Genomic DNA, 16,085 nt, shown 5'->3' with positions numbered 1-16,085 from the left:
ATTTTGAATTTCTAGAATTCATTTTGAATTTCTAGAATTCATTTGAATTCCCCTAGGGAATTCATTTTGAATTTCTAGAATTCATTTTTTGAATTCTAAGAATTCATTTTGAATCCCTAGAATTCACTTTGAATTCTAAGAATTCATTTTGAATTCCCTAGAATTCATTTTTGAATTCCCCTAGAATTCATTTTGAATTTCTAGAATTCATTTTGAATTTCTAGAATTCATTTTGAATTTCTAGAATTCATTTTGAATTTTAGGAATTCATTTTTGAATTTCCCCTAGGAATTCATTTTGAATTCTTAGAATTCATTTTGAATTTCTAGAATTCATTTTGAATTTCCTTTAGAATTCATTTTGAATTTCTAGAATTCATTTTGAATTTCTAGAATTCATTTTGAATTTCAGAATTTGACTTTTAAATTCTAGAATTATTTTGAATTTCTAGGAATTCATTTTGAATTCCCTAGAATTCATTTTGAATTCTAGGAATTATTTTGAATTCTAGAATTCATTTTGAATTTCAGAATTCATTTGAATTTCTAGAATTCATTTTGAATTCCCTAGAATTCATTTTAATTTCTAGAATTCATTTTGAATTTCTAGAATTCATTTTGAATTCCCCCAAGGAATTCATTTTGAATTTCTAGGAATTCATTTTGAATTTCTAGAATTCATTTTGAATTTCCTAGAATTCATTTGAATTTCAGAATTCATTTTTGAATTTCTTTATATTCATTTTGAATTTCTTAGAATTCATTTTGAATTCTCCTAGAATTCATTTTGAATTTCTAGAATTCATTTTGAATTTCTAGAATTCATTTTGAATTCTATTAGAATTCATTTTGAATTCCTCAAGGAATTCATTTTGAATTTCTAGGAATTCATTTTGAATTTCAGGAATTCATTTTGAATTTCTAGAATTATTTGAATTTCTAGGAATTCATTTTGAATTTCTAGGAATTCATTTTGAATTTCTAAGAATTCATTTTGAATTTAGGAATTCATTTTGAATTTAGAATTCATTTTGAATTCTATAGGAATTCATTTTGAATTTCTAGGAATTCATTTTGAATTCTTCTAGAATTGTTTTGAATTCTAGAATTCATTTTGAATTCTAAGAATTCATTTTGAATTTCAAGGAATTCATTTTTGAACTCCCTAGGAATTCATTTTGAATTTCCTAGAATTCATTTTGAATTTTAGGAATTCATTTCGAATTTCTAGGAATTCATTTGAATTTCTTGGCATTCATTTTGAATTCTAGGAATTCATTTTGAATTCTCTAGAATTCATTTGAATTCTAGAATTCTTTCTAGAATTATTTTGAATTCCTAGAATTCATTTTGAATTTCAATAGAATTCATTTTTGAATTCTCAAGGAATTTACTTGAATTTCCCAAGGAATTCATTTTGAATTTCCCTAGAATTCATTTGAATTTCCTAGGAATTCATTTTCTTGAATTTCAGAATTCATTTTGAATTTCAAGAATTATTTGAATTTCTAAGAATTCATTTTGAATTTCTAGAATTCATTTTGAATTTCTAGAATTCATTTTGAATTTCCCTAGGAATTCATTCTTGAATTTCTTAGAATTCATTTTGAATTTCTAGAATTCATTTGAATTCTCTAGGAATTCATTTTGAACTCCTTTAGAATTCATTTTGAATTTCTAGAATTATTTTGAATTATCCTAGAATTCATTTTGAATTCTAGAATTCATTTGAATTTCTAGAATTCATTTTGAATTCTAGAATTCATTTTGAATTCCCCAAGGAATTCATTTTGAATTTCAAGGAATTATTTTGAATTTCTCAAGGAATTCATTTTGAATTTCTAGAATTCATTTCTTGAATTTCCCTAGGAATTCATTTGAATTTCCCTAGAATTTCATTTTGAATTTCTAGAATTCATTTTGAATTTCAAGGAATTCATTTTTGAATTCCTAAAGAATTCATTTTGAATTCCCCTAGGAATTCATTTTGAATTCCTACAGGAATTCGTTTTGAATTCCCCCAGGAAATCATGATGAATTCCCCCAGGAATTTACTTTGAATTGGGTCCCAAAATGAAGAATCGATATTCGATTTTCTTTCAGGGAACGATGAAGGTAATCATTCTAAACGTGTCAGTTTTAATTTAGACTCAAAAATCGAAAAGAACATTGTTTAATTTGAAATTGAAAAATAGATGAAAAATGCTACCTCGACATTTTCGGTCTTGTTTGACGTACGGATTCAAACGCACTAGCAAAACACCGCAGGGCACTTGACTCAACCTTTGACAGTTAATATATGGGGCTGACGTTTTGGGCTGATGGTTCATTCGTTCTGAAATGTTGCACAGCCCAAAATTTGCCTGAAAATGTCTTAAACACAAAAATATTATTTTTACTGATTTAGAATTTTACCAGAATTTTTATAACAACGATACAAGTATTCTTGACTTCGTATGCAACCATAAACGAGGTAGGGCTTAAGGACCCAATTCCCCCAGGAATTCATTTTGAATTCCCCTAGGAATTCATTTTGAATCCTCCTAGGAATTCATTTTGATTTCCTCTAGGAATTCCTTTTGATTTTCCCCAGGAATTCATTTTGAATTCCCCCAGGAATTCATTTTGATTCCCCCCAGGAATTCATTTTTATTCCCCCCAGGAATTCATTTTGATTCCCCCCAGGAATTCATTTTGAATTCCCTTAAGAATTCATTTTGTATTCCTCCAGGAATTCATTTTGAATTCCTCCAGAATTCATTTTGAATTCTCCAGGAATTCATTTGAATTCTCCAGGAATTATTTTGAATTCTCCAGGAATTCATTTTGAATTCCTCCAGGAATTCATTTTTGAATTCTTCCAGGAATTATTTTGAATTTTCCAGAATTCATTTTGAATTCCTCCAGGAATTCATTTTGAATTCTCCAGGAATTCATTTGAATTCTCCAGAATTCATTTTGAATTTCTTAGAATTCATTTTGAATTCCATTAGGAATTATTTTGAATTTTAGAATTCATCTTGAATTTCTTAGAATTCATTTTGAATTTCTAGAATTCATTTTGAATTTAGGAATTCATTTTGAATTCCCTTAGTAATTCATTTTGAATTTAGTAATTCATTTTGAATTTCTTCGAATTCATTTGGATTTCCCCTAGAAATGGCATTTCTTGAATTCAGAATTCATTTTGAATTTCTAGGAATTCATTTTGAATTTCTAGTAATTCATTTTTGAATTTATTAATTCATTTTGAATTTCTAGAATTATTTTGAATTCTAGGAATTCATTTTGAATTCCCCTAGGAATTCATTTTGAATTCTCCTAGGAATTCATTTTGATTTTCCCTAGGAAATCATTTTGAATACCGCTAGGAATTCATTTTGAATTTCCCTAGGAAATCATTTTGAATTCCCCCAGAAATTCATTTTGAATTCCCCCAGGACTTCATTTTGAATTCTCCCAGAAATTCATTTTGAATTCTCCCAGAAATTCATTCTGAATTCTCAGGAATTTCATTTTGAATTTCTAGGGAATTCATTTTGAATTTCTAGAAATCATTTTGAATTTGCTAGAATTCATTTTGAATTTCTAGGAAATCATTTTGAATTCCGCTAGGAATTCATTTTGAATTCCCCTAGGAATTCATTTTAAATTCCCTTCGAAATTTATTTTGCATTCTCCTGGGAATTTATTTTGAATTCCCCTAGGAATTCATTTTGAATTCCCCTAGGAATTCATTTTGAATTTCTAGAATTCATTTTGAATTTCTTAGAATTCATTTTGAATTTCTAGAATTCATTTTGAATTCTAGAATTCATTTTGAATTTCTAGAATTCATTTTGAATTTCTAGAATTCATTTGAATTTCTAGGAATTCATTTTGAATTCAATAGGAATTTATTTTGAATTCTCCTAGAATTCATTTTGAATTCCCTAGGAATTCATTTGAATTTCTAGAATTATTTTTGAATTTCTAGAATTCATTTTGAATTTCTAGGAATTCATTTGAATTCTTAGAATTATTTTCCTTGAATTTCCCTAGGAATTCATTTTGAATTTCTAAACGAATTCATTTTGAATTCCTCTAGGAACTCAATTTGAATTCCTCTAGGAATTTATTTTGATTTCCTCTATGAATTTATTTTGAATTCTCCCAGGAATTAATTTTCAATTCCCCTAGGAATTCATTTTCAATTCCCCCAGGAGTTCATTTTGAATTACCTCAGGAATTCATTTTGAATTCCTCCAGGAATTAATTTTGAATTCCTCCAGGAATCCATTTTGAATTCCTCCAGGAATCCATTTTTAATTCCCCCAGAAATTCATTATGAATTCCCCCAGGACTTCATTTTGAATTCTCCCAGGAATTCATTTTGAATTCCCCCAGGAATTCATTTTGAATTCCCCTAGGAATTCATTTTGAATTCCCCTAGGAAATCATTTTGAATTCCGCTAGGAATTCATTTTGAATTCCCCTAGGAATTCATTTTAAATTCCCTTCGAAATTTATTTTGCATTCTTCCTGAATTTATTTTGAATTTCAGAATTTATTTTGAATTTCTAGGAATTCATTTTTGAATTTCAGGAATTCATTTGAATTCTAGGAATTCATTTTCTTGAATTCTAGGAATTCATTTTGAATTTCTAGAATCATTTTGAATTTCAGGAATTCATTTTGAATTCCCTATATTTTGAATTCTCCTTAGGAATTCATTTTGAATTCTCTAGGAATTTATTTTGATTTCCTATGAATTTATTCTTGAATTTCAGGAATTCATTTTGAATTTCCCAGGAATTAATTTTCAATTTCCCCAGGAGTTCATTTGAATTACCTAGGAATTCATTTGAATTCTCCAGGAATTAATTTTGAATTCCTCCAGGAATCCATTTTTGAATTCTCCAGAATGTATTTTAATTTCCCAGAAATTCGTATTATGAATTTCAGGACTTCATTTTGAATTTCCCAGGAATTCATTTTTTGAATTCCCCAGAATTCATTTGAATTTCTAGGAATTCATTTTGAATTTCTAGAAATCATTTTGAATTCCGCTAGAATTCATTTTGAATTTCTAGAATTCATTTTAAATTCTTCGAAATTTATTAATTCTCTTGAATTTATTTTGAATTCCCTTAGAATTCATTTTGAATTCTAGAATTCATTTTGAATTCATTATTTGAATTCCAGAATTTATTTTGAATTTCAGAATTATTTTGAATTTCTAGGAATTCATTTTGAATTTCCCTAGAATTCATTTGAATTCTAGAATTCATTTTGAATTCCCTAGGGAATTTTGAATTTCCCTAGAATTCTTTGAATTTAGAATTCATTTTGAATTTCAGAATTCATTTTGATTTCCTGTAGAATTCATTTTGAATTTCTAGGAATTTATTTTGAATTTCAGGAATTCATTTTTGAATTTCTAGAATTCATTTTGAATTCTAGAATTCATTTTGAATTCCTAGGAATTCATTTTAATTCTCCAGGAATTAATTTTGAATTTCCAGGAATCCATTTTGAATTCTCCCAGGAATTCATTTGAATTTCTGTAGAATTCATTATGAATTTCTAGGAATTCATTTGAATTTCAGGAATTCATTTTGAATTTGAATTCATTTGAATTTCTAGGAATTCATTTTGAATTCTGCTAGAATTTATTTTGAATTCTAGAATTCATTTTGAATTCTAGGAATTCATTTTGAATTCCCTCCTAGAATTTATTTTGAATTCTCTTAGGAATTCATTTTGAATTTAGAATTCATTTTGAATTTCTAGAATTCATTTTAATTTCAGAATTCATTTGAATTTCTAAGAATTCATTTTGAATTCTCCTAGAATTCATTTTTGAATTTCTAGGAATTTATTTTGAATTTCTATGAATTTATTTTGAATTTCTAGGAATTCATTTATGAATTCCCTAGGAATTCATTTTGAATTTCAGAATTCATTTTGAATTTCAGAATTCATTTTTGAATTCTCCAGGAATTATTTTGAATTCCTCCAGGAATGCATTTTGAATTCCCAGGAATTTTGAATTTCAGGAATTCATTTTGAATTTCCTAGATCATTTGAATTAGGAATCTATTTGAATTTCCAGGAATTCATTTTTGAATTCTAGAATTCATTTTGAATTCGCTTAGAAATTTATTTTATTCTCCTAATTTATTTTGAATTTCTAGGAATTCATTTTGAATTAGAATTCATTTTGAATTAGAAATTATTTGAATTCTTAGAATTCAGATTACCTAGAATTCATTTAATTTTAGACCATTTGAATTTTGAAAATTCATTTTGAATTTCTCAAGAATTATTTTGAATTTCTCCAGGAATTCATTTTTGATTTCTATGAATTTATTTTGAATTCTAGGAATTCATATTTGAATTTCCCAGAATTAATTTTCAATTTCAGGAGTTCATTTTGAATTACCTCAGAATTCATTTTGAATTCTCCAGGAATTAATTTTGAATTCTCCAGAATCCATTTTTGAATTCTCCAGAATGCACTTTTAATTTCAGAAATTCATTATGAATTTCAGGACTTCATTTTGAATTCTCCCAGGAATTCATTTTGAATTCCCCCAGGAATTCATTTTGAATTCCCCTAGGAATTCATTTTGAATTCCCCTAGGAAATCATTTTGAATTCCGCTAGGAATTCATTTTGAATTCCCCTAGGAATTCATTTTAAATTCCCTTCGAAATTTATTTTGCATTCTCCTGGGAATTTATTTTGAATTCCCCTAGGAATTCATTTTGAATTCCCCTAGGAATTCATTTTGAATTCCCCTAGAAATTCATTTTGAATTCCCCTAGGAATTCATTTTGAATTCACCTAGGAATTCATTTTGAATTTCTAGAATTCATTTTGAATTTTAGAATTCATTTGTGAATTCCTTAGAATTCATTTTGAATTTCTTTAGAATTCATTTTGAATTTAGAATTCATTTTGAATTTCTAGAATTATTTTGAATTTCTAGAATTATTTTGAATTTCAAGAATTATTTTGAATTCTCCTAGGAATTCATTTTGAATTCCTCTAGAATTTATTTTGATTTCATGAATTTATTTTTGAATTCCCCAGGAATTCATTTTGAATTTCCCAGGAATTAATTTTCAATTTCCAGGAGTTCATTTGAATTACCTCAGGAATTATTTTGAATTCTCCAGGAATTAATTTTGAATTCTCCAGGAATCCATTTTGAATTCCTCCAGAATGCATTTTTAATTTCAGAAATTCATTATGAATTCCCCAGGACTTCATTTTGAATTCTCCTAGGAATTCATTTTTTGAATTTCAGGAATTATTTTGAATTTCTAGGAATTCATTTTGAATTCCCCTAGGAAATCATTTTGAATTCCGCTAGGAATTCATTTTGAATTCCCCTAGGAATTCATTTTAAATTCCCTTCGAAATTTATTTTGCATTCTCCTGAATTTTATTTTGAATTTAGAATTATTTGAATTCCCTAGAATTCATTTTGAATTCTCAGAATTCATTTTGAATTGACCTCAGGAAATTCATTTTGAATTACCTAGAATTCATTTTGAATTTCTTAGAATTATTTTGAATTTCTAGAATTCATTTTGAATTTCAAGAATTCATTTTGAATTCTCCTAGGAATTCATTTGAATTCTCTAGGAATTTATTTTGATTTCTCTATGAATTTATTTTGAATTTCAGGAATTCATTTGAATTTCAGGAATTAATTTTCAATTCCCCAGGAGTTCATTTTGAATTACCTCAGGAATTCATTTTGAACTCCTCCAGGAATTAATTTTGAATTCCAGGAATCCATTTTGAATTCTCCAGGAATGCATTTTAATTTCAGGATTTCATTTTGAATTCAGGAATTCATTTTGAATTTCACGAATTTATTTCTTGAATTTCAGTGAATTAATTTGAATTTCAGGAATTAATTTGAATTCTCCAGGAATTCATTTGAATTTCCGGATTTCACTTCTTTGAATTCCACCAGGAATTCATTTGAATTCCTAACAGAATTCATTTGAATTACCACAGGAATTCGTTTTGAATTTCACGATTTCATTTTGAATTTCAGGAATTCATTTGAATTTCTGGAATTCAATTTGAATTCCTCAGGAATTTAGTTTGAATTCAGCAGAATTCAGTGTGAATTCCACCAGGAATTCATTTTGAATTCACAGGAATTCGTTTCGAATTCCCACTGGTATTTATTTTGAATTCCCCTAGGAATTTATTTTGAATTCCCACAGGAATTCATTCCGTGGATAATTCATCTGATCTGATTCATCATTGAATCTTTTTGATACTAACAGGAGTTCATCCACAAATCTTTCTTGGATCTGATCCAAAAATTACTTCCGTAGTTCTTCCAAATATTGCTGCTTTGGATTTTCATGAGCTCTTGCAAGAACTCCTTCTGAAATTCTTTATGGATATTTTTGCTTGGAGTTTCTTCAGAAATTTCTCCTTGAACTTCTCTTGGAGTTTCTTCATAACTTCATCTATTTATCATTCAATTTATCTTGGTGTTACTCCAGGAGTTCTTCCAGAAATTCTTGGAATAGCTCACGCCACTAATCACGTCGGCTAAAACTTTTAGAAGTGACATATGTGAAAAAAAAACATTCAACAGCGCATGTTAACCACGGAATTTCCCAGAAATTCGAAAACCAAAAGATTCAATGAGAATTTCATAACATCGCCGTGGAATTTTCAGAGCATCTCATGTGTATATTCATGGAAAAAAATCCGAAGAATATTCCTCCGCGAGTTACGAAAATTTACCCAAAAAATCCGAATGTATGTATACAAAATAGATAAATATAATTTAGTAACAAATATGTATGAATCCGTTTAGCAACTAAAGCAACTACAGAAAGAAATCATGGAACAACATCAGAAAGTAATCAAAAAGGATTTGTTCGTGGAACTTTAGGATGGATTCCCAGGAGAGCCAGAGCCAGAGGTCTCCAAAAAAAGGAATCACTATAGGAGTTTTAGGAAAATTTTCTGAAGTAGCTTTCAAAAATCTCTAGGTGAAGAAATTCTTGGAGGAATTTCATCAGACATTTGTGGAAGAACTCCAGAAGGAATCGCTGTGGGTTCCTCAGGGGGAATTCCAGGATATTTTTGGAAGAATTGCTGGAAAAAAAAATCTATAAAAGGAATTATAGGAAGAACTACAGAAGAAGCTTCTGAACAAGCTTTAGCGGATCTGCAGGAGGCATTTCTAGCGGTACTTAAGAAGCTATTCTGAGATATTCATGGAAGAATGTTGGATGTTTTCAATTTGAACGGCTTTGATACAAGCAGTGCGGTACGACTCACAAGCAACATAATACGACTTGTAAGCCCTGCACAAAACGTGAACGAAATATTCCGCCTGGTTTTCAGCGGCTAACGTATTGATTTACAATCTGTTATGTCGCTTACGAGGCTTTGATGTACTACAGATCGTAACTGGTATATATCGGGGCAAAGTTGTCGTTCCACGCTTTCTGCAGGGGTTGGTATTTGCAGTGTTAATGATCAACACTGCAATTCACTTGTATGAAAAAAAGTTAAACAAGTCCATTGAACGCAAGTGCACATAACTTACTTGTAGACTTGTAGACCTATGAAAATAATTGACTAAATACGATGCAATGTTAATTTATTGTTACCCTAATTTATTATTTTCTTTTGTTCCACATCTCCCCAGGTAAAGGAAGACTGGAAGTTCGTGGCCATGGTGCTGGATCGGCTGTTTCTGTGGATCTTCACCATTGCGGTAGTGTTCGGGACGGCAGGCATCATCCTGCAGGCGCCCACCCTCTACGACACCCGAGTGCCGATCGATATCAAGATGTCGGAGATTGCAACGACGACTGCGAAACCGTACATTGCCAAACCAGTGTTATAATCAACACAAGACTCATCCCGGCGGCAGTTCCGTCGCCGTTATCATGGACCGAACGCATCCAAGCAGGGAGGTGGTGCCTCTTTCGTTTCCGATTCCACGGTACCGTTGGCCGGAGCAAAGATTTAATTCCCCAGTGGGGGGAGATGTGCCGGCATCGTCTATATTACGGACACACAAAAAGCGGGAAAACTAGGGCGGGAAATTCAGACCACGTGGAAGACAGGAGAGAAAGTTTATAAAAGTATTTTTTAATTCCTCTGAAGTGGTTCCACGCGTCTGGCGCAAAACGTGCGAAAAGGCATCCCGAAAGATAGAAAGAAAAAAAATGTAAAGGAGTCTAGTTTCCGTTGTTTATTGAGAGGACTGAACTGTTTAAAATTTTATTAACGTTTTAAACTTGATGTAGAGATTTTTCGAGCGACTAATTGAGATCGTCTAGATTTTTTTTTCTATTCGCGAGAAACAAAAACAGAACTTAGGGAAAGTTGAAATGTTGTACTTTAGGTCATTGTTGAGAACGAAACAAATTGTTGTCATCGTCACGGGCGCGCGGCTGTAGCGACGAACGGAAGGAATAGTCGTGGAGTGAGAGTGAAATGGACTTGATTTTTTCCTTTTCTGGGTATATTTGGAATGGAATTTGATTTAATGCACTCGTTAACATCAAATGGCTTAACCGTAATTAGCTAAGGAACATTCAAGATGACAAATACGACAAATAGTTGGAGCAGGTACCAGCAAACCCTGATTTTTTTACACGGTTTGGTTTTAGTCGATTAAGACCTTTTGCGTCAATTAGTTAACCTCACTAAAAATCAAATCAAAATTCGGGCAATAATGTAAAATGCAGCTCATTTTGTGAAAATTGAATTGATATAAATTTCAATTCACATTATGCGCAAAAAAATATCAAAATAGTTTAGAAGAAATGACAATTTATGTCTCCATGAATAAACCAAACTTAGGTCCGTTGATGAAACACGTCCCACGAAACAAAAATCAAATACGTTGAAGATTTGTTTAGTAGGCGGTTAATTGCACATCCGTCTCATGCAGAGCATAGTCTTTGCATCATAGCTTCAATAAAAAAAAATATCGCGTCGTCGGAGCAGCTTCTCGGAAGCGTACAGATTTAGCTGAGTTAGCAGAGTAGACAGTCGATATCTCCCGTAAGTAGATTTTCTGCAAATGCGACCTGAGGGATTTTCCGCCTCACCTCAAATGGTTCTATTTGCAGAATGCGATACCCGAAGAACCGAAGTGCATATGTCATTGATTGTTTTGAATGGCCGATCCTACTGGTATGGAATATGGAATGACCGAACCAACGAACAGTAGAGAGCTCTGAGACATAATGGGTCGTATGAATAAAAAGTAATAAGTTCGAGTTTTTAATACAATTTGAGTAGTAAACGTCACTTGTGGAACATGTTCGTATGAATAAAATAGACTTAACTACACTGCACATTTCTAACATGAATAAAACAAAGTTTACTACTGATTTCTTGTAGTCTGCTCAAGACGTTGCTACTCATGTTTCAAATGCAGATTATTCATCAGAACCGAAGTGAATCGGCTTTGTTCTTGAAAATAGTCCAATTTAACGACAATAGACATGTCTTTTGTTGATTAGCTGCAAAAAATGATGAAATCATCATCGTCATTATTGGGTCTATTTTGTTTTGACGTTTCTGCATGTAGTAATAGTAAATGGTAGTAAACTGTAGTAAAGGCTAATTTCGAATGTAGCATATGCCATAAGTTCGAAAAAAAAATTATTCATATTAAACATGTAGTTTTCTCTGTGGAGTTTATTTTTGAGTTGATACTACAAGCATTGAGTTTTGCTACCTTTTGTTCATACGACCCAATGGATCACAGAAATCGTCACCAATTTTGAACTTGAAACCCAATTGTCGATTGACTCTGGCGATGATATCATTGTAGTGTATTATGAAGGTAAGCTCGTAGTCTAGGATAACGCCGATATCTTTCAGATGCTTAGTCGACGCTGCCTTTTTCAACTACGTTTTTTAAAGTTGTATGAATTTATGCAGCCGATCAATGTGAAATCCAATGGTTAAGAAGAACATGTCCAAGAAGAACACAGAATGAACACTCAATTCGACCACCCTTTTAGAGTATTACATCATAGTCGAACAGAGAACTTTGTAAATCATTAGTTCAATACCAAATTTTCAAAACGACTTTAAACGTCAATTTGGCGAATATGATAGCACCCCCACGCAAACCAACACCATCAAGACGTATACGTGTACTGAGAAAAATGGACGTATGATTTTCAATCAAACGACTTATGAAAATTTGCCACAAGGAATCGGTATGAATGTCAATATGTTGCCTTATGAATGATGATTTTCATTTAGAAAAAAGTAAAGTGCGGCAGACTGGGTTCGAACCATGGACGTCGGGGTTGGGAGGCTAGTATGTAGACCACACGTCCATCGACGCTTGAATACTGATACACTGTTGGTGGAATAATCAGTCGAAGATTCATAAGGCGCCTGTTATGAATTTCGATAGTCCAGTTCGCTGAGTGTAGGTGAAGGCTTTGGCTACCTCTGTAGGTGGTGTTGGTTTGTGTGGGAAGGCCATCTGATTCGTCAAACCAACGTTTGAATCTTTATTTACAAAAGCAGATAAGTCGTTTTGAAAATTTGTTATTGAGTTCAGCACATTGTTAAACTTCCCCAGTGTACTCAAATGTGATAAAGCGAAAACGTTAGTTCAACTTCAAATAAAGGTAGTAAACAAATAAGTAGACTGTCGTCGGTCTATATCAGTTGGATCGAATATTAGTTGGATCAAATGATGAAATGAAATCTGCCTAGCAAATTATTCAGCTACGAAGATCACAAATAAACAATAATTCATCCTAGATGTTAATTTGTAGCTTGCCGTTGTTTGTTGGGTCCTTTTGTTCGAGCTAAACGCTTGTCCAAAACGTTTGTTAGGTCAAAAATGAAGAAGAAACCAAAAACTTTCATAAACGCGTGATCGTTCTGTATACATGAAGATTTTTTTAATTAACTAGCGGAAAATACCCAGCTTTGCCCGGGTGTGTGTTGTTGTTGCAAATGTCACATATTTAACTATTTGCAGCACCGTACTATAGAGCAATTTCCATGCGATTGTTTTGCTTTCGTCAACACTCAACAGATGCGCACCCCAAAACGCCACAGTTTGGGCTGCTCATCCGGCGATTGACAAGGACGTGGTTGAGCGGCTGGGAATCGAACCCATGACCGTCCCGTGTAACCAACTTCGATATGGCACCCCGTTGACCCAAAATTGTATTTTAATAATGTTTCACCTTTCCCCGTTAATTTCGGTTACTTTTGGTGTACACAAACATTACGGACGACAAACAAATCGATTAGGGAAAAAATCTTGTATATCGGGCAACCCGAAATCTCAACTTATTTTTATTTTAATAGACAGATTTACTCACCCGCAAAATAAAAGTTGCTTGACCTAACAAGTCAAATGGCTGAAACCGTTTAGCGGAAATGCTCGTTTGGCCGCAAAAGTTGTTTGACCGAATAGATCCTTTGGCCGAAAATACCATTTGGTAGAAAAGGGACTTCATTTTTGTAGAATGGATGGATTCGACGTCCGCTTCTACACTTACTCATGTGCCCTAAGGGTGCATAGGGCCAATGAACAAGATCTCCAGCCTGGGCGGCTTCTCTCTTAAGCCTTGATCTTTCAACTTCTTTTTTCTTTGTTGAGGCTACGTCGCCATTCACTCTCTCGAATTTCTGTTGATATCGGTTTTTGATGGCATCGTCGATGGATTGGCAGTCCCAAATTCTAAAACTTAGACATCGATTGACGAATACTCGCAGTTTCTGTGTGATCTTTGCTGATACACACCAAGTATCACTGGAGTAAAAACACAGATTTAACGTTGAATATTCGGAATTTCGAATGTTGACTAATCTGATTGGATACTAGCTCACAAAAGCAGCCTTAGCCTTCTGGATCCGTGCCATCTTGCCAGTCGTGCGACCTTGGTTCCATCATCCGAAGCTATCTAACTGCCAATGTATTGAAAGTTTTCGGCCTGCTTCACCGATTGTTCAGCTACCGTTAAGCTGGAGGGGTTGTTCGTATTGGCATCCAACGATTTGGTCATGTTGACGTTGATAGTGAGACCCGCCGTATAGGACCATTCGGGCTGGTCATTCAGCTTACTTTGCATTTCAGAGCGCCGTTGCGCTTATTAAGCAATATTAAATCGATGCCTCATGATATACGAATGCAAAAATGGTAACTTGGCTTAGAAACCTCGCAGTTAATAACTGTGGAAGTGCTTAATGAACACTAAGCTGCGAGGCGGCAATGTCCCAGTGTGGGGATGTAATACCAAGAAGAAGAAGAAGCTTACATATTTTACTAAAGCTATCTTGCTACTTTGCGATGTTCCAACGAAGTTTCTCTTCAAAATGTTCGTACCCTTAGCAAAGATGCATTTTGAACACGAGAACGTTCTGAACACAGCTTACTGTTTTATTTATATTTATTATCAGACTAAGGCCAGGGTGGCCTGTGCAGTGCATGAAAGTCTATAGAAAACTATCGGTCTAATAAGAGTTTTGTAGATAATCAGTTAGGTACGGCGGCGAACTCTATTCGATCGGAGCGTTTTAGGGAGTCCAAAGTACGTATGATTTCCTGACAGTATGCGTCTCCGAATTTCTCTGCTGATATTGTTATCGGAGGTCACCAGTGGTCCATGTGCACGAATTCTTCAACCACCTCGGAATCGTCACCATCAATACAAACTCGTGGTGGGTGACTTACGGTGGCTCCTATCTTGTGCCTTTTCCTATCATGTACACCGACTTCGACGTGTTGATGACTAGTCCCATCCGCTTCGCTTTTCAGTCTGATGCAGGCTTCCTCCATCTCCCCAAGGTCTCGTACCATAATATCAATGTCGTCGGCAAAACTAAATAGCTGAACGAACTTCGAGAAAATCGTACCATTCTAGTCAATTCCTGCTCTTCGTATTACTCCATCCACTCCTGCGGTAGAGCCTCATCCTCCAAAACCTTGGTAACTACCCAATGCAGCGCTCTAGCCAGTGCCTCACCACCGTGTTTAAACAGATCTCCTATTAGTTGGTCAACTCCAGGTGCTTTGTCGTTTTGCTGGATTTCCTGGAGATTCGGAGCCGGAAGTCTGCCATCTGCCGCACCTTCGGATCCCCTCACGCGCGGTCGTAAGAAGGTCCCGGTTTATGTCCTTACATATATAAGGCTGTGGCATGAGGTCCTTACGTGAACGGTTTAACTCATAAAACTTTCGTGCGTTATTAGCGCGGTACAGTTTTTCCGTCTCTCCACGGTCTCGATCTTCCTGCTGCCGCTTTTATCCGAAAATCGAGTTTTGTCTGTCCCGCGCTCGTTTTTATCGTGCCTCGTTCGCCCTCGTGTGGAGTTGCTGCATCTCGCCTATGCTGCATTCTTCTCATCCACTAACTGCTCATATTCGCTGTCATACCAGTCGTGTCAAAGGTGGCACAGTGCCTAGTGCAGCGGTTGCGGTGCTTCAATGGCGGTTCAAATATCTTTCCGCATCTTCAAGAGACACTGTGCCTGTCTGCTCTTCCGTTGGGAGTGCCACTTCCAGCTGCTATGCGTAGTCTTGCACTAGTCTACCGTCTTGTAGCCGCCCAATGTTTAGCCGCGACAGACGACTCCGATGCGTGTTGAACACCGTCGAGAATTGTGTGGGCAGTGCACGTTGATGATGCTATATTTAAAGAAATGGCCTTTTATCCTCAGCTTGCACATCATTATTGCGTTGATTGACTGCCACCCAATCACACGTTGGCACATTTTGCCCAAAACTTAGAAGCCGGCTCCCAGCTCGTTGGTGGTGCCAAAGCTTTGGTAGAAGGTAGCCGCTCGATGCCCGCTTTTCCACGCTTTCTGTCCTATCCAGCAGTTCCATATTCCAAGCTTTCAGTAGTGATCATTTATTCGTCGCCTAGGGTACACATTACATTCCTTTTTGCTTCACGCTGATTGGCCTTCAACAAAAAGTCAAACTGGCTAACTCCAAGCTCCTCCCTCAACAAATATTTGTACGACTCGATGTAACAATTTTTGAAATTAATAAAGGGATTCCAAGTTCAACTCTCAAACAAGAAACATGTGTACGAACATGTTTAC

General features: G+C 33.9%; 1 protein-coding gene across 1 annotated transcript in view; it reads left to right on the top strand.

Moving 5' to 3' along the window:
• LOC134205491 (acetylcholine receptor subunit alpha-like) overlaps window positions 1–10,670 on the top strand; it is a 710,869-nt gene extending 700,199 nt beyond the window's left edge. The window contains exon 11 of the mRNA XM_062680771.1: window positions 9,682–10,670. Coding sequence (XP_062536755.1) covers window positions 9,682–9,882 — 201 coding nt within the window. The 3' untranslated portion in view covers window positions 9,883–10,670. The remainder of the gene's footprint in view (window positions 1–9,681) is intronic.
• The last annotated feature ends 5,415 nt before the right edge of the window (window positions 10,671–16,085 follow it).

The sequence above is a fragment of the Armigeres subalbatus genome, chromosome 1 (assembly GCF_024139115.2).
Source record: "Armigeres subalbatus isolate Guangzhou_Male chromosome 1, GZ_Asu_2, whole genome shotgun sequence".
In the NCBI taxonomy this organism is placed as follows: domain Eukaryota; kingdom Metazoa; phylum Arthropoda; class Insecta; order Diptera; family Culicidae; genus Armigeres; species Armigeres subalbatus.
The sequence above is the reverse complement of the archived record's forward strand: the minus strand, read 5'-3'. Positions and strand labels throughout refer to the sequence as shown.